The sequence below is a fragment of the Branchiostoma lanceolatum genome, chromosome 4, assembly GCF_035083965.1.
Source record: "Branchiostoma lanceolatum isolate klBraLanc5 chromosome 4, klBraLanc5.hap2, whole genome shotgun sequence".
Taxonomy (NCBI): domain Eukaryota; kingdom Metazoa; phylum Chordata; class Leptocardii; order Amphioxiformes; family Branchiostomatidae; genus Branchiostoma; species Branchiostoma lanceolatum.
The window spans coordinates 29,324,163-29,347,180 of NC_089725.1; the positions used below are offsets into that span (position 1 = coordinate 29,324,163).

The 23,018-nt window shown below is 43.6% G+C and overlaps 2 protein-coding genes across 3 annotated transcripts; one reads left to right on the plus strand and one right to left on the minus strand.

Moving 5' to 3' along the window:
• Nucleotides 1-29: 29 nt before the first annotated feature.
• LOC136433931 (TAF6-like RNA polymerase II p300/CBP-associated factor-associated factor 65 kDa subunit 6L) lies at nt 30-12,410 on the plus strand. Its single transcript, XM_066426537.1, has 12 exons — nt 30-340; nt 727-813; nt 1,358-1,508; nt 5,905-5,943; nt 6,466-6,554; nt 7,036-7,110; nt 7,395-7,490; nt 8,474-8,598; nt 9,187-9,319; nt 9,831-9,959; nt 10,388-10,572; nt 11,147-12,410. The coding sequence occupies exons 1-12, from the start codon at nt 32-34 to the stop codon at nt 11,730-11,732; spliced, it is 2,004 nt and encodes a 667-aa protein (XP_066282634.1). The 5' UTR covers nt 30-31; the 3' UTR covers nt 11,733-12,410.
• Nucleotides 12,411-12,799: 389 nt separating this feature from the next.
• LOC136433928 (von Willebrand factor C and EGF domain-containing protein-like) lies at nt 12,800-22,923 on the minus strand. 2 transcript variants are annotated; one of them, XM_066426534.1, is made up of 9 exons: nt 22,775-22,923; nt 21,126-21,240; nt 17,256-17,392; nt 16,819-16,834; nt 16,609-16,681; nt 16,044-16,096; nt 15,210-15,383; nt 14,619-14,688; nt 12,800-14,317 (listed from the first exon to the last, which is right to left on the minus strand). In XM_066426534.1, exons 2-9 carry the CDS (start codon nt 21,190-21,192, stop codon nt 14,152-14,154), a joined length of 756 nt encoding a protein of 251 aa, XP_066282631.1. In that variant the 5' UTR covers nt 21,193-21,240; nt 22,775-22,923; the 3' UTR covers nt 12,800-14,151. The 2 variants fall into 2 exon arrangements, with proteins under 2 accessions (XP_066282631.1, XP_066282630.1); XM_066426533.1 differs by lacking the exon at nt 16,819-16,834 and having other exon boundaries at nt 17,240-17,392.
• Nucleotides 22,924-23,018: the final 95 nt, after the last annotated feature.

The following is a 23,018-nucleotide window of genomic DNA, read 5'->3' on the forward strand; positions in this document are numbered from 1 at the left end:
TGAAATTGAAGTTAAGTCCCCCTGTTCACGAATGGTTTCATCTGCACAAAATGGCGGACTGAATTTTGATTTTCGACTTCTCTGTGTTTTGTTGGAATTTCTAGCTAAAACGATGCAAAACATGAACGATTCACACGCTCCCCTGCCGTCCCAACAGTCGGCAGAAACCACGTCAGCATCAGGAGCCTCCGCCTCGACTTCAGGGGAGAGAAAATTCGCTCAGATTCCGAAAGAGTCCGTGAAGGCCCATGCGGAGTCCATCGGCATATCCGAAGTGTCGGGCGATGTTTCCGCGATGGTTGCCGAAGACGCCTGCTACAGGCTACGGGAAGTCATGCAGGTACGATCTCTGGCTTTATTGTATACCTGCTTAACCGCCTCGTGGCGTAACACACCAGTTTTGTACTCTACTCTACTATAGTCTACTCTGAAGAGTACTAGTACCAGCTGCACATCCGGACAGATTTATTTGATCCACTCACAACATGAAGGACCCCTACTCTTTTTCGATGAGTGTGATGGGTTCTTTAACATGTTCATTGTGTGGCTCTCTTCAAACACGGGACCTCATTTTAACGTCCTATCTGACAGATGTCCTTTAACCGAAGCTCGGTACTCATTTTCACCTGAGTGAAGTGAGGAAATTCGTGTAAAGTGCCTTTCCAAAGGGCACAAGCAATGTCGGGCATTTTTCTCAATATTTTTCAATGTTTCTTGTTCTTCTAGGCGAGCTGCCAGTTTATGAGACATGCAAAGAGAAAGCGACTGACAGCAGAGGACTTCAACAGGGCGTTGAGGTGGAGTAATGTGGAGGTAACTAAATCTTCAAGCAGATGTCCGAGACAAAATTGTTACGTTTTCCTAGCTGACAGTTTCTATAACAGTTTGTAAAACAGACGGGCAGTGAGGAAAGTGTAACTATTTTACCTTCCAACATCTGCTTGGAGATCATGATCAGAGGTAACAGGGTTTTACACACGAACACACGTTAATCTAGATACCACTAGTATTGTGTTGCAGAGGCGTCTTGTGTGGAATGCGAGCTGCTATGTGTGAAATGCAAAGCATTTGATTTTGAGTGTGATGTCAAAGTTCTGGATAAAAGTTTACTACTGATCACTGTGATGAGTTTTAAGGGTAAAAGTATGTCGTTTGCCATGCACTAGAATTATGAAAAAGACATAAACAAATACAAACTGTGTGGAGGTACTGTGATGAAATGCAAACCTGTGGTTATTTTTTTTACTTTCACACCAAGGATGAGATGAAAATTTGAGTTTAGCAATGTATGTACAATGATCATACATGTATGTGCAAATACATGTACATGTATCTCATAAGTGTATTTTGTTTTTAGCCGATGTACGGTCACAACTCCCCTGACCCCATGGTGTTTCGACCAACCAAAGACGCAGAGCTGTACTTTTACGAGGACAGGGAGATCAACCTTACGGAGTTCGCCATGGAAACCATCCTGCCGAGAAACCCCGGGGAAACAACTGTCAAAGGTAAAGGGTTTTACTGTAATGAGCTAGTTCATGGTTCAAAGTGCATATGTGCAGTGTGATGCATTGTGGGTGATGTGTCAAAGTTGAAGGTCCCTGGCCATAAAAGAAACAGTCTTTGTGTATTGCTGAGGCCTTCAACTTCGCGTTACCCACAGTGCATCATACTCTGCATGCACACTTTAAACAATGAACTTCAACTTCAACTTCAACTTAATATACCCCCAGATAACCCCGCGAGGGGCAAAGTAGGGGGGGGAGGAGGTCCCGGGCTAAGGCGGGCAGGCCTCCAGCCTGGCGCGGAAAGACTCAACGGTGGGAGCCGTAACAACCGCGCCAGGCAGGGCGTTCCACTCGGGTATGGTGCGAGGGAAAAAAGAATATTTGAATGAGTCTGTTCGGGCGTAAAGTGGTTGGAATTTGAGCGTGTGGCTTCCCCGGGTGCGCCCCTGAGCTGGTTTCAGTAGACTATCTGTATTAATATTGATGTGGTTATTAACTAGCTTATAGAAAAAGGTGAGACGGGCGTTCCTCCTCCTTTCAGAGAGAAGGGTCCACTGCAGGTCATTGAGCATTTGTGTCACGCTGCTAGTCTGCCGGTAGTCATTCAGAGTCACTCGGGCGGCCCTGCGCTGGACGGCCTCCACCGCCTGTATCCCTTTGGTGGTGTACGGGTCCCAGACGGTGGCACTATATTCCAAGTGGGGCCGCACCAGCGCTTTGTAACAAGTGGCCTTGACCCTAGATGGACAATGGGTCAAATTGCGCCGAATGACCCCTAGTACCCTGCCGGCTTTGCTAGTGGCGTAGTTGATATGGGTGTCCCACCGCAGATCATCGGACAGTTGTACTCCAAGATAGGGGTGGGACTTGACACCGGTGAGGGCTTCTCCACAGAGGGAGTACTGGGTTAGAATGGGGTGCTTTTTACGGGTGATATGGAGGATGTGGCATTTAGAGGGATTGAACGACATAAGCCAACGATTTTGCCAATCTGTTAGTGCATCAAGATCAGACTGTAGACCTTGTGCGTCAGAAGGCGTGCTGATAGTTCGATAAATCAAGCAATCGTCGGCAAATAATCGAACGTGTGAATCTACGGAGCTGGGGAGGTCGTTAATGTACAGTAGAAAGAGCAAAGGGCCTAACACTGTACCCTGAGGGACTCCAGAGGTGACCCTGACAGCTTTAGATGTTCCGCCGTCAAAGACAACCCTCTGGGTTCTCTCTGTTAGGAAGGCCCTAAACCAAGACTGAAGAAGGTCAGAAATGCCGTAGTGCTCGAGCTTGCTTAGCAGCCGCTCGTGGGGCACGGTGTCGAATGCCTTGCTAAAGTCAAGCACCGCGACATCGACCTGTTTGTTATGGTCAAGATTGTTGGCCAAGTCTTGGAGGGTGAGTACCAGCTGGCTCTCACAGGACAGACCCTTCCTGAAACCGTGCTGCGCCGGGGACAGAACGCCATGAGTGTCAAGATGTTTCATCATGTGGCTGTGCACGATGTGTTCGAGCACTTTGCCACAGACCGATGTCAAAGACACCGGCCTATAGTTGGAAGGCATTGTTCTGTCACCCTTTTTGAAGATTGGAGCGATGTTAGCTGTTCTCCAATCCTCAGGTACGTCTCCCGTAGATATTGATTGGGAGAATATTGTCTGTAGTATTGGCGCAATTTGCTCGGCAACAGTTTTCAGGAGGCGAGGTGGTATTCCGTCTGGTCCTGTGGACTTGCTGGGATTAAGACTAGAGAGCTGTTTGGCTACCCCCTCCACTGAGATGTTAAGGGAGGGGATAGTTGGAACTACGGATTCGCCGAGGGTAGGAACGGTAGATTTATCCTCCCTGGTAAACACTGACTCAAACTGGGCTCCCAGTGCATCAGCCTTTTCCTGGGGGTCAGATGTTAGCACCCCCTGGTGTCTTATGGCCGATGCACCAGTAGAGTCCTGTCTGAGAGATTTGACATAGCTCCAAAAGGCCTTGGGATTATCCTCGATGTTTGTCTCAAGGTAGTTGGAAACATAATCCCTATGGGCCTTCCTAACTCTCTGCTTAACTCCCTTCCTACACCTCTTGAACTTTGCCCAGGCTTCATGGGAGTTGGATCTCCTAGCCTTGGAGAAGAGTTCAGACCGCTTACGAAATGCTTTGCGAATCTGGGGTGTTATCCAAGGTTTGCTAGACTGTGGCCTCACTCGTTTCCTGGGAACATGCTTATTGGCAGCACCACTAACGGCTGCCTTAAACAGCTCCCAGTTTTCTGAGGCAGTATTATGCTGTGCTTGGTCTGCGAACTCACGACTGTATGTTACCATATCCTGCTGGAGTGCATCGATGTTGGCTTTCCTCCACAGGTATATGAGTCGGTCTTTCGTGTTTGATGTTTGGGGCTTTACTTGAACGTCAATCAGCGGGATGTCGTGATCGCTGAGACCTGGCAAGATTTTGACTCTCTCCACTAAGGTGGAATTTGTGGTGAGAAACAGATCCAGGGTGTTCGAAGTTTGCCCTACAGTGTGAGTTGGTTCGCAGACCATTTGTTCCAGACCGCAGTCATTGGCAAGGCTGATGTACTTGCTCGTGAGACTGGATGGGTTAGGGGCGATGGTATTTGCTACGGGGTTCCAGGTCGCATCTGGCAAGTTGAAGTCCCCTGCTAGCCAGATGTGGGCATTGTTGTTATTAGCCCGCATTTGCAGCACTGATCTTTCTAGTGCTGCAAAGTCATCCTGACCAGCCTTTGGGGGGCGATAGTAGGCCCCGATGTAAATGGACTTACTGTTAGCCAGCTGGACCTGGACCCACGTCAACTCGCAGGGACATTCCGGTTCAGGGTGGTGGGTTGCAATGATGTTGTTCTTTACAGCAACAAGCACACCCCCTCCCCGGCCAGCTCGGTCTCTCCTGAACACATTGAACGTGTCCGGAAAGACTTCACTGCTGCCCACTGACGAGTCCAACCATGTCTCAGTGCCAACAACAATGTCTGGTTGCACAGCTTCGCAGAAAGCATGCAGTTCAGGTACCTTGCCACGGATGGATCGGAAATTGATGACACAGGTCCTGACTGGTTTGGTGTGTGTGCGGTCACGAGGTGGTTGGGTAACATTGTGACTAATAGGCGAAGAGGTAGCGATAGGGGAGCCTATAGATCTTGCTGGACTGGAACAGGTGCTGGTGTCGAAAGAGGAAAAACAATTAGAAGTTTCAAAGACTGTAGTGTTGAAAAGACTGGAGCTGAAGTTGGGTAGGCCGCAGGAGCAGCAAATCCAGGACACGTTAGGGTTGTTGATGGCATTGTAGGCCGGTGCTGACATACCCATGCAATCAGTATGATACCATACATCGCATGAGTCACAGCAGATGGCATGCCGGCCACTGACCGTTTCCCATCTGACGGCTTGATGGCATACGCCGCAGGGGTACTTCGGTGCCCTAGGTCCCGGATTCAACTCCACATCTCCAGACAGAAGTATTATGAGAGCTATACAGAAAAGGGTGAGTTTAGGTCTGCGATGAAGTGCCAGTTTAACCTTAGAGTTTATAAAGATAGAGACAAGTGCAAGCTTATAGGGGTGGACGGCATGTCTGATGTCCAGCAAGGTAGTTAATGGAAATGGACTGTTAAAGATTTGGTTAGGGCAGTGAGGGATTCCTTCATGCCTTGGAGTGAAGGGGGAGGGATGGTGTTCCGGACTAACAAGTAAGACAAAGAGGTGAATGGTTAGCAAAATGGCGCCCAGAATTAATGGTACACATGAGGCATGCATGCTACTCGACCTGCAGTGTTTCTCTCCTACTCAGGAGGAGGAGCGCCACGCTGCCGGGGGGGGGAATTACATGGTAAATATAAATGAGTACAATGAGAAAATATACTATAAAGAATGTAAAATAGGAACGGTCTCACCGGTAGAGATGGTAAACAGCGTCAGACACGATCCAAGTGTGGGGAGGGGGGCACGGTACTAGTGGACTAAGCTAAAAAGGGGTAAAAATACACAACCCAAGGGCGACCAGGGGCCTTAAAAAGTTACTACTGTATATGTGGGTATGTGTTAAAGTGGATAACTGTGAAATGAAATATGGATGGTTGAAAAAGAACTAAAAAAAAGCCTAAAGAAGTGGAGCTCCAGGGAAGCCCGACCGCCCGCCCGGGGTGACCTCTGACCTCTGAACTAGCTTATTACCTCCCACTTTTGGAGTTCAATTTGTGAAAATCTTAGAAGGGCTATTTTGTCCCAGGATGCCTTTTGAAGAGTGTTGAAAACTTATACATCTTTGTCTAACAATTGTATTGCTGTCTTAAATGTTAGATAGCTACATGTGTTAGTATCAAGATTAGTAAAAAAATGTTTTTGATGAAGTCTAAGTTGTTTTTCCATTTTCTTCATTCTCACAGCTCAGTGGTTGGTGGTTGAGGGTCGTGATAAAGGAGCAGGTAAAAATTCATCTCAGTACTTAGTTTGACTCATCTCCAAACAGATCTTGGGGTGGAAGATCATGACGTTTTCTGACCAGAGAGGTTTTCTGGCAGTTCTTTGCATCGTTGAGGCTGTCAAAAAAGCCTGGCCAATCAGAAAACATGACCAACATCTGCTTGGAGATTACACTTTCACAATATCTCTTACATGGTATATGCTTATTAGTCCTCAATATACAAATGTACATCTGTATGCTCTGTATTTGTCCTATGTAGTCTGTATTGTATTGTAAGCCAAGTCGGTTGCATACTGTTGTAAAAGTCAGCACATGTCAGTTTTTACTGCAAGTCCAATTTTGTTATCAATAAACCAATCAATCAATCAATCAATCAATCGAATTCAGTCAAACTGTAAATTGTCTTAAAAAGCTGTCTATGTTGTGATGATGATGATTTATACCCTGGACGCTATGCCCTTTGCGAGATTTTGTCCAGTATGTAGATGTAGATGTATTATTGAACATTGGTTCCACATTGCAGGCAGCTCCCCAGCCCTGTCTGAGGAACTGGTGCAGTACTACGACCAGGTCACACGGGCCATTCTGGGGGGAAATGAACAGCTTATCAAGGTGAGTCATTGCTTGGGAACAAGAATGTTGCACCTACATATTTTTGTCCCGACAGTAGTACCATCACAGCAAATAGAAAAAACAGGAACCAATAAAGTCAGGTCTGTGTGGACAAGTGGTCACTATAGACAGGATTCTTAATGCTTGTGTCACAAAAAATTATCTAAGGGATCACCAAAAAGTGGTCACTTTTAGTTGTACAGGTTTGACTGTATAAAGTGAAGATCTCTGCCATGTTTGTGTTCCATACCTACAAGGATACAAAACAAGTAATTTTTAGTGCAAAGTAGTTGGGCATTGCATATTAATGACACAGTACAAAACTGACATGCTTGTAGTCATTGATGAAGCCAGGGGGATCATTTTCAGAGTACTACTGTTACAAAAATCTGTATTCCTTGGTTCACAAGTTGGAGATTCCTGTACAACACAAGAGAGGCGTATGTTGACCTGATGTGTTTATTAGTCCTCTCTGTTCCAGACGGCTCTAGCTGACTTGAGAACCAACTCCCGGGTCTCCGCCCTGCTGCCATACTTTGTGTACCTGGTGGGAGAAGTGAGTTTGTTTACATCGTTTCTGTGTAATTTTTTTCCTTATAAGATACAGGGATTCTGAGTTACACTTACAGTAGTAAACTCTACTTGTCTGTGAGAAACTGCAGTTTTCATGTAATTTCTCCCCTTTCATCAATAGAGTCCTTCCCCTGTGATACCTGATCTAGACCGTTAGATTATTTTGATGGAGGACAGTTTAATATGGCATGAAATCTGTACAAACTTAGTCCTGACTTCAGTTGACAGATGATGATGATAGATTTATCATGCCCTCCTCCCTCCCAGGTGAAATCCATCAGCCATGACCTGGAGGCACTGACACGGCTGCTGCAGACCGCCCAGGCTCTCATCCAGAACCCACACCTGTACCTGGGACCTTACGTTAGTGCCTACAGTTTCACTCCTTAGACATAGTAATCCTAACACTAACCCTAACTAACCCTGGTGCAGACTGCCCAGGCCCTCATCCAGAACCCACACCTGTATCTGGGACCTTACGTTAGTGCCTACAGCTTCACTCCTTAGACATAGTAATCCTAACACTAACCCTAACCCTGGTGCAGACCGCCCAGGCTCTCATCCAGAACCCTCACCTGTATCTGGGACCTTACGTTAGTGCCTACAGCTTCCTTAAACATAAACATACATGTACATGTAGTAATCCTAATCAGTGTGATATAGCAATGAGTGAAAAGAATACAAAGTTCAGCCGTCTACTGTCAGTGTCTGCTTAAACTCCAGAAGGCGGTGTTATTTTCCACTAGATTATGTATCAATGAATACATAATCAGCCGACTTTTTACAGAATTTTGCTTATGGTGAATTACACAAGGTGTGTTTTTTAAAGCACTTTAAACATGATACTCACTAGACCCTTGCGGACCCTACCCATGTATCCTTATGTTTAAACATACATCTTTAATGGTGAGTATTTTTGGCATAGATGAGGGGGGTTAAGCACAATAAGAAGGCCAATTGTTAATTAGATATAAAAGAACATAAAGCAAGACGAGTTTGTCTTAACCACCCTGACATTCTTTTTGTAATCTACCATTTGTCAGGCCTTGTCAGGCACATTGTAATAAGCCATAGGCTGAGGTCATCTGGGGAATTCGGTAGAATACTTAATGCTTTTTGATGCGCATTGGACTAGTGGGTACTTTATCGTATACATGTATTGTAAAAAGTATTCATTTTTACTTCCTAAAATTATCATCCATTGGAAAATAACTCTTCCTCTGGACTTTAGGACTCCTTTAAACTACACATACTTTATATATCTACTGCATATTCCTCAATGAATGGATCCTCACTGTAGTACATGTAATTGGAAAATCATTGCTATGATGTTGTGCCCTGTCCAGTTGAAACAGCTGGTGGCCAGTGTGATGTACTGTATCCTGGAGCCGCTGGCTGCCTCCATCAACCCCCTCAACGACCACTGGGCACTCAGGGACTACGCCGCACGGCTGCTGGCGCAGATATGCAGGTACTAATGCAGTAGCCTGAGTAGCCTGGTATCCATCCTATTCTAGGTGCGGTTTGTCCTTGTTGTACTGTAAATGTTGAAATGTTTTCGGCGGTTTAATGTTCACGGTTTTTACTGTGACCTCTTCTCTGCAAACTTGAACCCACCGGGAAAATGTTTGTTCTCTCTAGCTTTCTGCCCACCTACCCCCTTGTTTCAACCGCAAACTACCACAAACACTCCATTTTCTCCCTACACCGAAATCAAATCCCGACAAACTTAAAGGCACCAGTTCCTATTGAATGTCTGGTGCTTATGTCCAGAATTATTTGGAGAATCAAATATTTCTCAGAAGCAATGTAACATGGACCAAAGTTCCATGGACCAATGCAAGTTCTTGTTGAAACCCTGTAACTGTATGGTTATGAGTCAGAGGGATAGATCATAGCAGGGTCAAAAGAAATGAGCACATTCAAAATTGGTGTACATCTAGACTATATTTTCCATGTAAAGATACAAACTGTTCCTGCATAGTTTGATATTCTCAGTCTTTGATGTTCATCATATTGATGTTATAAATGTCTAATGTTGACCCGTTTCTCTCCTGAGGTCTGGCTGTATGAGTGTGGAGGGTCTACAGAAACAGCTACCGCTGGCCCTACAGAAAGTGCTGGTGGACCCAGCCAGACCCCTGTGTTCTCACTATGGAGCTGTGGTGGGACTCACAGCGCTGGGGAGCAAGGTAAGACAGTGACTTGTATCCTGCTGTAAATCTTTAAAACTTTCGCGGTGCCTTTATTTTTGCGGTGACCTCTCCACCGCAAATTCATGACACCATGCATATGCGTTGATGAAGTAACCTTCAAGTAACCTTTGACATCCAGGTAGTAAGATACGCCAAAATTAGTAACTGTTACTCAAGCAACTGGATTTTGAAACGGACGTTTCAGACAGCATCCGCTGTCTTTCGTCAGTGGATGCTGTCTGAAACGTCGGACTGTTTCAAAATTTTATCCAGTTGCCTGAGTAACTATTTTTGGCGTACCATGCATATGCCTTTGCAATGTATCACTACTGTGCTACAGAATTGTTGTCTTACTGGTCCGGACCTTTTAGCCTAGTGGTAAGTGCGTTGGGTTTGTACGCTGGTGGCCTGGGTTCGATTCTTGTGAGCGCGCACCAGGAGACTCAGTCTGTTATTCTACTTGCCTTGTGCATTTTAATGTTAACACTAGAGTATGTTGTACCCCCAGGCTGTTGAGGAGGTGCTGTACCCCCAGCTGGGTACCTACTGGCCCTTCCTGCAGAGCTGGATGGAGGACAGAACCATCTCTAATGCCCAGGCCAAGGCTGACGCACACAGAGTACAGGGGGCCATTCTGGTAGGGGTTTCAGTTCAGTCTCATGACATACTGCTGAAGTGATAAGGATGATACATTTTTTGCAAGTTTTATCAATACTACAGATATGTACAGGGTGACTACATGCCTAAAACAAACGCCTGGGCATTGTCAGGAGGTAGTAAGTGAAGCCAAGGTCCTTGCTGTTGGTGAAGCATTGGTTCAAAAGTGTCGCTTTTCAAAATATAAGTCTTATTTTTAATCTACAGTACTTAGAAGATTGAGAAAATCATGCAAATGTATAAAAGCCCATGATACATTTGCATGATTTTCTCAATTTTGAAAGTAGATGAAACGGGTTTTGGCTATATCATCTTCCTATAAACATGTTGAGTTCTTTTTTCCATGTGCACATGTCACTTTGATTAAGTCCTCACTGTAGAATATTTCCATTTTCCCTTCCACCCCAGTCTGCAGCAGAGCTGCTGTTGAAGACGTACCAGCAGAGCAGCTCTGACCCGCACGCTGAGTCCAGCCATGAGAGCTCCCCCAACCAGAGCCCCCACCACCCCGACGCCAGCGACTTCACTATCGGCACCTTCGGCCACCTGCTGGAGTCCAGCGGCACTGCAGGTCCCAACTCCGGCGGCCACAGGTAGGTAGCACACGTAGTCCAGTATTATAGTCCACAAGAAAATACATAATACGATAAACAATAGATAAAAACAGGTGCAGGAGGAGGAAAAATTAAAGCGTATATAGCTTATACTAGGCCCTCCTCCTCTATACTATTCAAAATTAATCATAATCGATAAATAATATAGCAAAGTAATAGAATATGATAATAAAGGATAAGGATAATCAAATAATCAATGGTGTGAATAAGATAAGAACTGAACCTTGGAGATGGTTAGCAGCCCTGCCTCTGATACTAGAAGCTGTGAGTTTGATCCCGGCTTTGTCGCTTGCCCGACATGCACGCTACTAGAAAGGGTTGCAATGGACGAGACGTTAAGCCGTGATCCACTGTTCATCGTGCTCGTCGAAAAGAGCTATTGTGATTTCCCCGGTACAATGAACCTGTAAATACTGTCTGTCTTCTCTGTCACAACCAGTGGAAGAATAGCTCTTCAGTGAACTAAACTGGATCACAGTTGATGTTTATTTCATTGAATAAAGTTGGGGGAAGAAAAAAAACTAAACTGGATCAATATCACTTTCTTCTACAGGCGGGACAAGGGCCCTGTGCCGATCACCCAGATGTACTCCGACCTATACAGCTTCTTTGGGGACAGCCTGGCGGTTAGGGTAGGAAACGGCGCGCCCTTCGTACCCGCCAAGGAGGAGGAATCCGACCAAGACGTGGAGCCTATTATTGAGGCGGGGTCATCGGCATTCCCTTCAGTTCAGGTCGAGAGGGTGGACCTGCCCCCGATGCTGACCTTCGCAGGAAACGGGCAGCCCATCGACCTGTCCAGCATGCCGTCCACCAGCGAGGCCACACACACCACCGGCGGCAGGCGCACCTCCAAGCGGAGACAGAGCTCCAAGGAGTCGCCCAAATCCAAGAGAGCGCGGCGAGCTCCCTCAATGTCAGACATTTTCAGTCTCTCCAGGGCTTCCCAGCGGAAGAGGGACATCGTGGTGAACATCCGCGGAGGGAGGCAGGTTGGGAAGAAGAAGACCAAGCCTGGCGCGCTCCTTGGAGCCGAGCTGAGTAGACTCTGCCGTAGAGTCCCCTTCGTGGGGAAGAGGAAGAAAGTGAAGACCCTACCAGGGAAAGTTTTGCAGCCTAGTATGGGCATGCTCTTATGATGTGCTTGCTGCTTGGAGATTACACTTTAGACAGAGTTGACTCTTGCTGGAGTGTTCCGTTCGTGGGGAAGAGAGAAGAAAGTGAAGACGCTACATGGGAAGGTTCTGCAGCCTAGTGTGGGAATGCTCCTTTGATGTGCAAGTGAATTTGAAGGGGTAACCCATACTACATTTTTTCACTAGCAGCTGATAAATCCCCCTTTCTACTAGACAGCAAGCGCTAATTTAATCCACAATGTGAAATGATTTAAAAGACAACAAAACATATAAAGATTTGTTCTTTATCTATGAATTTGTTTAACAATTAGTCAAATTTTTCTCACTCAGCAGTCGCAGCCTCTAGTTAAAAGGGAGTGTAAGCAGACTCTGTAACTTATTGTATTTTATATTGTACATACATGTAGAGATAGGCAAGATTGAATCAATGCACTCTTGTGAACAGAAGGACAGCACACAGGAGACTCCATGTGATGTCAGAGGAAAAATATTTAGTCGTGTACATGAAAAAAGCATTAGGTTATTTACCCTCATGAAGTACTCTTCCTCTTCCTGTTGTAGCGACTGCTATCATCTTGTTGATCATTCTGTCGCTAGTACCGGTAGCCTAGCAGTAGTATCATGCTAAATAATCATTTATTGAATCAAATAAACATTTCATGTTGTGAAGAAAAGTGCAAAGTTGTAGTATTTAAAAAAAACTAATTTCTAAGTAATGCCATCCTTTCCTGGGCCTGTTTCCTTAAGAATAGTTTACCCATTTCTGAAGACTTTGTGGTGAATTGGCTTATGGTCCTTTTTTCCTGTCAAGAGCTACAGCCAAGGATAGTTTGCACAATATAGAAATATTCAATTTCATTGGTTAACAAAGTTATTATTGCCCTGAAGAAGATGACAGTCCACTGAAATGTTGGCAGGTGAAAAACATTGGTTGTGCAGAAAGAACTTTTACCAAACTTTACTGTAGTTCACTGGTCTATGACATCCTGTTTTAGGAGGCCATGTTCAACAAGTACTTAAATTAACCTAAGAAGAACACAAAACACATGTACAAGACTAAACACAAAACACACATACAACTACAAATTTATTACTTGTCATGTTACTACCCATTGCATGGGGTTTTCAAAAGATTAATATCTCCAAAAATATCTCCTATATGTCAAATATGTTAAATTAGATTATGGCTTAAAATGTTTGGCACAGTTTGGCACATTCTGGAGAAAAAAATATAAATAATAGTCTCACTACACATCACAAAATACTGATACAACATTTTAAAGGCACTGCCACTAATAACAGTAAGTACAATTATACAATAATGTTATCTTTACTGACTGTTGGATAAGGCAACACTGGCATAGTATCTGTGTAAACATCTAGCAGGCTAGTCACATTTTACATACTATATGTAACACACTAATCATATTTCCATGTTCACTTCAAAACATAGAAAATGTGTGAAAAAAGCCTTAAATTGTGTCAAAAATGTCTTTACGTAATCGTATCAAGATGTCATTGTTGCTACAGTTCACCTAAGACACATCATTTCTTAAATCTTAAGACTACATGTCTTCAATCTTAAGACTACATTTCTTAAATCTTAAAACTACATTTCTTAAATCTTAAGACTGTTAGCTGTTAAATATCTTGAGGACTTAACAAAACACTGACATTGTAGCAATAGCTTAGAGCCTACAAATATCATATGTCAAGGAAATACTTATTCTAATACTGTTTGGGATAAAATGCAACATACTATGGCATGGGTGACTCCACACCATCAAATATCATTGTTACTGGCAGTCTGGCACACATGTGATTAAACATACTAAGACATTGATCTACAATCCTGTTGCTTGAACAACAAAGATGTCTACTCTAACATAAAAGTGGTTGCTAAGAAAGACCTTTCTATACAACATTTAAGATAAAATGTTTACATGTTTGGTCTACAAATTACATGTACAAAAATATCTCAAGTCATGGTCCAGCCTTTTATCACAGATATTAAAAAGGAGCCTTTAAACACAGAAAATTTCAGCTTCATCATGGCTTCTTCCAATGAGAACTTGGCTAATGGTAAAATATCATTCACAACCTGGGTTGACATATTGAAAAGGTGATAGTCACCTGTTATGTCAATCCTTCCACAAATGTGGTAAATCTGAATAAAAAATAAAAATAAAACAACTACATCAGAGAGAGAAGTTTCAGAGTAAAACAGAGTCAAGCCCCTATCACACATAGCCAAACATAACCACCCAACCTTCTCCAGCCCATTCAGCTTGGATGCGATCACAGGAGCGAACTGGAGCTAGAATAGGAAGGATTCCAGGCTACTCCCAACCCAGTGCCCACCTTGGTTGGGGAGTGGTCAGGAGCAAAGTCGTGGGAAGGTCCTGAACGTGTGACATGGGCTTTAGAATGTTGTCCATAAAGACATAAACATCAGAAGAGCCCCTAAGCACAACAAGTCTCTGGACCGAACCGGTGCGGCTGGGGAACTGACTGTTGGCTCTTCCTGCTGTGCAGCAGCTGAAGGGCAGGGGGCGTCGGTGCACACGACTTCTCCACTCAGACAGGTGCTGGAAAAATGTTTCAGAGAGACAAATTTTACAATACACATTACACACACAAATGCATACTTCTGTTTTGTGACATAGCATCATTAAATTATTCAACCTTACTGGCATTATAGATATAAGAAATTTTTAGACTTTAAATTTTAATATCTCCTTATATCCCTGAGTGTCAAACCCGTACAAATGACCACCTCTACATTAGGACCACCTTGCTAATGTGACCACTTTTTGGTGATCCCTTAGATAATTTTTCTCATTGACACAAGCATTAAGAATCCTGAGTTAAGCTGTAAAAGTGTCTCACCAGTTGTTGCACCTGTCCACCACCCTGACCACTTCTCCCTCAGAATACGGAGATCTGTTGGCAATGCAACCTGAAATATAAAAAAAGGAATTTCATAACAGTGCAGGTGTAGCAAAAAAGGTATCTTTCGAAATGTTTGCGACTTATCAGAACAATTTCTAAAACATGGTATTCCTATATCAAATCAAAGTTTATTGCACAACAAATGTAACGGGTACAATGTATGGCAAGTTTGTAGGTTGTACAAAATGTCAAGACATATATGTCTTTGCTTATTAACAATATTAATGAATTCTACAAAACTATATGTACTCTTTTCCAAACATTCCCGAGTATAGTCAAGTCAACATAAGTCAAGTAAGTCAGGTCATAACATTCAAAATCATTTTAAAACTATTCGAAAACACTACAAATATCTAAAAACCCCTGAGGTGACCTGGAATGGACACTACTGTAAATTCACTGGGACTCAGTAGTAGGGGAAAGGAGGTGTCCACTGTGGGGATTGGGTGACAAACGGCTACTTTAGAGTGCTAATGTTAAGATTGTGGTTGAAACAACCCGAGTGGTTACATTGTACTATGGACAGACCTGTGGAGGCACCTATTGCTGCTGCACACGTCTTGGAGTACTGGCAGGCACCGATGGCAGGACAGCACTTGTCGCTCCCCCCACAGTCGGAGTCCGTTGTACACATGGCCTCTCCACACAGCTGGGAACCCGTAGGGTCAGGGCAGAACCCAGGCCGCGTGGACGCGCCGTCATCTACAGAGGGAGAGATGGGGATATCAGTGTTCACTTACTGAGATTCACCACATTCGTGGCATTGTGTTGGCGTAGCGGTTAGGGTGTTTGGCCCACCTGGGTTCAAATCAAGTGATATGTCACCAATGTTGTGCCTTTGGAACCCGGATGCAAAGACAAGGATTGGTCGACCAATCACAACACTCAAGAAACTCATAGAAACCGAAACTAATTTGGAGGGACAAGAAGTCCTCTCTGCAGTGAACGACAAGAAGTTCTGGAGAGCAAACTTCACTTGCTACACCTCGTAAGAGGAGGACCGATGATGATGATGATGATGTTGCACCTTTGGGAAAGGCAGTCAACATGACTTTCCTCACTCTAACCAGCTGCATAAATGGGTGCTAGACTTTGGTTGATTACTCATGGTTAAAGGCAGTGAGGGATGGGCTCCGCCTTCCAATACCGTGCCCTAGACACAGTGGATAATAACCCACTGCGCCCATGGCCCCTACGGCCTCAAAAAGGCTATGGGACTACCTTTACCTTTTACGTTACGTTTGTGGAAGGCTTGACATAACAGTTGACTATCACCTTTATCAAGAAGTCAACTGACAGTAAGGTTTTGAACCACTCTATTTGCTTGATTAAAAAGAAAATCATCAGGAATTACACACTCACCTGTGTTACATGGGCCATTGGTGCAGGTTACTTCACCTGAGTGCTGACAGGTACTACAGTGGGTAGAAAAACAATAATCAAAAAAATTATTGAGAAAGTTTTGCTATAATCGTTTTAGAAGCAGAAATATCCTAATACATTGTACCATCACCCTGAAAAATGCATCTTAAAGAGATCTCCAATGCAATGTCCCCCAGCATAGTGCACTCCTGTATACCGGGTATGTGAACTGCGCAAAACTGTGCCTGAATGTTGTATCATTGGCAGTATATCCAGGGCAGCACCCCTCTAAATCTCTCTATTAGTGTAGGCCATTTGAATATAAGCAGCTCAAGCTCAAAAGTAACTTCAGAAGTATACACCATCTCTTTGGACTCAAGCAAGCACACCCATCCTCTCACCTTCCACTAACCCTTCTGGATTTAAGCTGTAGAAAAGGCAGTTCTAGTCTCCAACTTAGTCACTCAAGGTCAAGAGCATAACACAAGCAGCCAAACTGAAGCTGGTTACCCAGTTGTCTTTATGACTAGCCTTGCACAAACAGCAGAGAAATGCTGTGACTTACCAACAGTTCCCGTCTCCATTCTCAATCTGCTCACCAGGTGACAGCATGCCTGCGTCTGGGTCAATACACTCCACTGGAAAACAACAACATTTCTTTCACAAACATAAGTTATGGTTTTTCAAAACTGTAAATGTGAGTTTATGTACTGCAAGTCTTAAACAAAGAGGGGACACCTTACAGCTCACCTGGTCAGGACAGGTGAACACTTACCTGTCTCTGTTGGCACCTGGCACCTTACAGCACACATGGTCAGGACACCTGTCTCTGTGGGCACCTGGCACTCGTGGTCACAGTCGCTGCTGGGAGACACATTGCAGCACACCTGGTCAGGACAGGTGAACACTTACCTGTCTCTGTGAGCACCTGACACTCGTGGTCACAGTCAGTGCTGGGTGAACTTACAGAAACCTGGGCAGGTAGACACTTACCTGTCTCTGTGGGCACCTGGCACTCATGGTCACAGTCGCTGCTGGGTGACACCTTGCAGCACACCTGGTCAGGACAGGTGTACACTTACCTGTCTCTGTCGGTACCTGGCACTCATGGTCACAGTCGCTGCTGTGAGACACCTTACAGCACATCTGGTTAGGACAGGTGGACACTACAGCTCACTGGTAAAGTGGACACTCACCTGTCTCTGAGGGCACCTGGCACTCGTGGTCGCAGTCGCTGCTGGGGGACACCTTGCAGCACACCTGGTCCAGCGGACACTCCCTGTCGTTCGAGCATGGGGCGAGGCAGGGGGCGGGGTCGAACACGTCCTCCACAACCGCACACTGGGAAGCTGGGGTGTTGAATTATTATGGGTTAGAACTTAACCTTAAGCACTCTGAAGTCTGAAGCAGCCGTTTTGCACTCAATTCCCTATTAGTTACAGAGTTAGCCAGCAGGGAGAAGGTTAAAAGGTAAAAAAAATGTTTCTAAGTACACACAGTTCTGCAATTCACTGAAGTGTTAAAGTTGATGTTACAAATGTCCATGGATATGTGTACAAAAAAATTGCTATCATCAAACCAAAAAGCAAAATACATCTGTACTGGTCTGCCTTTGACAACATGAAGAAAGACTGAGCTACGTGTGTCGTCACGGTGTTTGGGTTCCAGTGCTTCCCCAAACAGGATGAACATACTTGTCAGAAACATGTGACCTCGACCCATGACCTTAGAATGCTGTTATCTCATACCACAGGACTTCAACTGAATTGTACTGTTGCCTTTTTCCTTTTCAAAACTGTTTGGAAACGTTTATCACTACTGCAGTTGTTGTTCAAAATATTGCGCTAGTTGGCCTATTTAGTTTGATAACACCAACAGTAGCTGATGGTGATGTCATAGCCAGTTAAACCGTCTGCATAAGTATTACTGACTCCAAGCAGGGATTGAAGAGAAAGACTGTTCCCTTCTTCTGATTGGTTAACACGTTTCTTACTCGGTAATTTTTTTAGGGGACTAGATTTCATGGTAGAAGTGGAAAGATTGTTTTCATGGTGTGTTAAATTTGCAGTTGAAGTTATTTTGTAGTACAGTAGTATTGTATGGCATCATGAGTTTGCAGTGAAGAGGCCACTGAGAAAACTGCAAAAAAATAAAAAACCCAGAAAACAGAAAATTTGTATTCTCCAAGCAGATGTTTGGCTCTGGCTTGTTTTTGATGTGTTTGAAGGCATTTTCATTGGGCTTTATACCCACCCCTATTTCTAGACTTGCAGTTGATCCATTCAGGCTGAAGCTCTAAGAGATCGGATATCATAAAACGGGTACTTATTTATATAAAGAGAATTCAAACTCTACAACTGGATTCGAATTCAGAGATTTATTTCCGGACGTTTCGAGTGACATCCATCACTCTTCTTCAGCGTCACTAAAATGAACTAGCAGAACCAACCAGTCCTTATTTGCAATAACTAGAAAAACCGATTTTACATGGCAAATCACACAGTCATGCATAAGACGTATTGAAATGTAAAACAAGATCTGGAAGGTTCCTATGGTAAGACAACACCATAGGAACACTATTGTCCTTTGGTTGGGGGGAGGGCGCGGTCCCAGGTACTGGAGAGTTCTACGCGGAGTCCTCCCTTCCTGTTTAGGGTGGGGTAGAGTTTGAATTCTCTTTATATATTTGTTACCTGGATGTCTAACCTTCACAAAGGGTACTTATTTAATTATCAGAAAAAATTTAGATAATTTTTCCCTTCAAGTTCAACCTCTGCTTACACAATTAATGTAGCGTGGAAACACAAACACAAACAGTGACACATGGCAGTGATCAGGAGCATGTCTGAGGAGAAACAGGGGCAGTGTGTTTCTAGCTTTGGGCATGTTACTGAGGGAAACAGAGGCTCAACTACTGACAGAACTGGGAGAAAACAGGATGGAGTTTTGAACTATGGACCTCCTTGGATCTTGAATTTTGTTGAAAACAGACTTTTTTCCTGAAAGACATAACTGAGAGAAAAGTATGGAAGTTAAGAATAAGACTTCTACAAAAGCTTGAAACTGAAAAAAAGTGAAAGTGACCTCAAATACTAGTAAGTTTAAATCCATCTGAAAGTTGCTGTGATTTCCTACAAACTGCTGTATAATTTCTATAACTGTCTTATCTCTGCAAAATCTCTGAGCATCATTTCTGATGTACATGTGAAAAGTTGACATGTCTGTTCCAACCATGAATATCAAAGTTAACAAGAAAACAATGAATTTCAAACTCAATTTCAAAGCGGCAGCAAGATTATGCATAGAAAAAGTTTCACAACTCAATATGATTTTGAAACATCCCAATGGGTCGAGTTGGTAAAGGGCCGAAGCATCTAACATCCATTTTTGAGGAGTCAAAAGTTATTTTGGGTAAATCAAAATAAATGGGTATGCCTAAACACCTCACCCGACCTCATCCAACCTCACCCGACCTCATCCGAGTCTAAAATGCAGTGTATACGGGGCAGGGACATTATTTGACGTTCTGGATACGCTAAATATGCAATTATGAATGCAAAACAAGCAGAAAACTCAAGTATTTACCAGTTTTTATAAGTTACTCCGCTCTAACGGGTGCCGCGAAACCCCCATGTGGTGCGTATTTGGGTTGAAAACAATGGCGAAACCCCGCGGAAAATAGATCAACTTTGACTCGGAAAATCTCGTTTCTGACAAAAGTCTGATTCCTCTGAAGCACTGTAGGAGATTGGTGAACTTGTCACGATACTGGAGACATATTTATATGCTTGATCTGACCTATTTTTACTGCACTATTGACTTTTTCCGTGACCATGATACTCCAAACGGCGCGTATCACACTTCTATCTTGGAAACGAGCGGAGTAACTTACAAAAACTGGTAAATACTTAGAGTTTGATGCTTGTTTTGCATTCATGATTGCATATTCAACGTATCCAGAACGTCAAATAATGTCCCTGCCCCGTGTACACTGCAATTTAGACTCGGATGAGGTCGGGTGAGGTCGGATGAGGTCGGGTGAGGTGTTTAGGCATACCGAAAATAAATGGCTATGTTAATTTTGATAAAATTGCTATAATTCACAGATCTAAATCAAGTCATTCTGTTCACAATCAGACCAACTCAGCCCGACACCCTAACCCTAACCGAGTTGAACGGGGGGTTGAGCTGAGTTCAGTAAAATCTGAATCGTCCTTATCCCCTCAAAAACATCTTGAAACACCTGGCAGTCAGGGCTGACAGTGATGCAAGATGTGCAAACTATAACTTGGGACAATCAGTGACATTGGTGCCATGGTCCTTATCAACAACCTGTCAAGGTCACAGACACTCAAGGTCGGTTTAAAAGGAAGATATATGGAGGTCTAACAATAAGCTGATCTGGCTGGAAATTTCAGAGCTGGAAGCTACATTTTCACTCTGTAGTAAAGCACAGATTGAGCTATAAATCAGTATTATCAAACTGTGCCCTGGAAACATGGACTAGCTTCCTGGTTGGCAAACAGAGGTGTCTGGTTACCCACCAAAGAACTGTTTGTTTGAATTTCTCATGTGTTCTGAACTCACACAAAACTTCAGACAGCTTCAGGAGGGGAGGCTCAGTTGATTGCTGAAGGTGGAATATTCAACAATCTTTATAAACACTGAAAAAACATGATCTTTTTAAAATAGAAACTTTCCCCTTTGAAGAAGATGGCCATCATTCAGAATTAAAGTTGTAGAGAGAAAAGTCTCTGGGCAATGCTTCCGTTGAGCTCTCGGACAGCGGAATAGCTGAAAAGGCTAGCACCCAGTCTATGTTGACTGGGATAAAAACTGTCTCCCTCAACCTAGCGATAACATGACAAGTTTTGCACCCTCCTGCTTGTCCAACAAGTCTGAAAACTCCCCAGACAGTCTCTCACTCGTGTGACCCACATCGAAAACGTTTAGCTTCAAGAACACTGCCCTAACCATGACCCCTGAAGGGCATTAGACACATTCCACACCAACTGCAGAACTAAACAAATTATCCTGAAGAGTACCCTAACACTTAGGTGATTAGGAAAGTGGAGTACTTACAGTCCTGAAGAGTGGAGACCAGCGGAAGGAGGCACAGGAGGAGATGCGCAGCCTGGAGCACCATCATGGAGTCATGCAAATGAAGACGTGGGACAGAGGCCAGCCTCTCACCGACCTGCAAACATGGAGATCCTTCAAAGGTGTCTGCTGATGACATGTGGATAGCAGGGCACAGGGGTGGTACATTATGTGACTGCGTGGGGTCTGGTTGGGGAATACTGTGGAATGATTTGAAGTTTACGGTGACTTGATTTCAACGGAGATGCTGGGGAGAGGAGCAGTTTGAGATGTTTGAAGTTCCCAGATGAAACAACCACAGTAATGCAATGTACGCCATAGCACATGTTCATGGTATGACGAGTTCCTAGAACCAAGGAGGTTATAACCTCCTTGCTAGAACATATAATGACTGGCAAATATCTAATGATTTACGGTAGTCATGAATGCTAAAAACAACTTGCTTTTGTTACACAGCTCAACAGGGAAACTTTGTTCGTTTTTTTTTCTCACTCTCTTTTTCCTCTTTTCCTTTAAAAGCACTTCAAACAGTGGTTAATAAACTAATTGATGTATTATGCAATGAATTTATATAATTTTTTTCTCCTGTGAGAATCAATGTAGGCACCATGAGTACAAAATACTACAGTTGTGTTGTGTATAAAATTAAATAATACTTCTGCAGTAGCTTCTGAGCCCCAGTTCTGCATGTCTGCGTTACCTGACACTGAGACAAATCAGACACACTCCAGCCAATGATTTGTAAAGGGTCTGATTCCTGCCAACTTGGTAGCTTTCCAGAAATTTGTCAGTTTTATTTGGAGCTCTCCCAACATCTCAAAAAGAGGGCGTATCTCCAGTTAGTGGCAAATTTACTCTTGTAGGTGATAGACGACTTTAAAAGGTTTTAAATAACTTCTAATGATTAAAGTCAAGACATAAGTCACATCAAGTAAATCAATGATTAAATTGTTCTCTTTGTCAACTGGGCTCCCTTGAAACTTCAATGTAGAAATAAGTAAATAAATAAATGAAAAGGTGGGGAGGATGGTTAGTAGAGCCAAAGACATTGCTATATAATGTCCTTGGTAGAGCAGAGCCAAATTGTCTGTTGGCGTATATGTAAGAACTGTGGAATTCTTGTTTGATTTGAAAATCATAGAATTAAAGTCATTTTGCCCAAAATTGATAAAAGTGATGGGCTACTTGTTAGGTCACTGATAAAGAGGGCCATCAAAAGACCTGAATTTTGCACCTATTCTGAAAATTCAACTTACTACAAGTTTTTTGCCAGATCATCGGGCAACATCAGCAAGGTAACGGTACCAGCAACAACTCAAACAGTCTGTTATCTACAATTTTGTTAGTGTTAAACAGCTGTACAAAATTATACATAAGGCCAAGATCTAACTGTTATGAAATGACACAGCTGCACTGAAAACTGGGTAACTCCTGTCACACGAGACTATCAACACGCTGTTATCTCGACAGACGAGACAGTGATGAACAGGATCCTTTGTTTCTGCTACTGGAGACCGACTTGAATCTCGGCCAAGCAGGACCAAACTGTTGACTTTGCAGAGCTGAGTTTGGTTTGACTTGGCTCGATCGCAGCCAGCGTACTTACAAAACCCGATTTACAATAAACTTACATGGCGTCCTGAGCGCAACCATTGTCGAAGGATCTTCTTTTGACGTTTGTCTTGGTTCCACTTTCTCCACACTACATTCCCTCATGCACTCAGCTTCGGTTTCCAGCTTCTCTCAGCTGGAGAACTTCGTGGTTTTGACAGCTGATCGATGTTATGGTTATACCATTTATAATAGGGAAGCAGAAATAAATTTGTGTAAATAATAAAATATAAATGAAGAGAATATCAAACAACATACAATAAA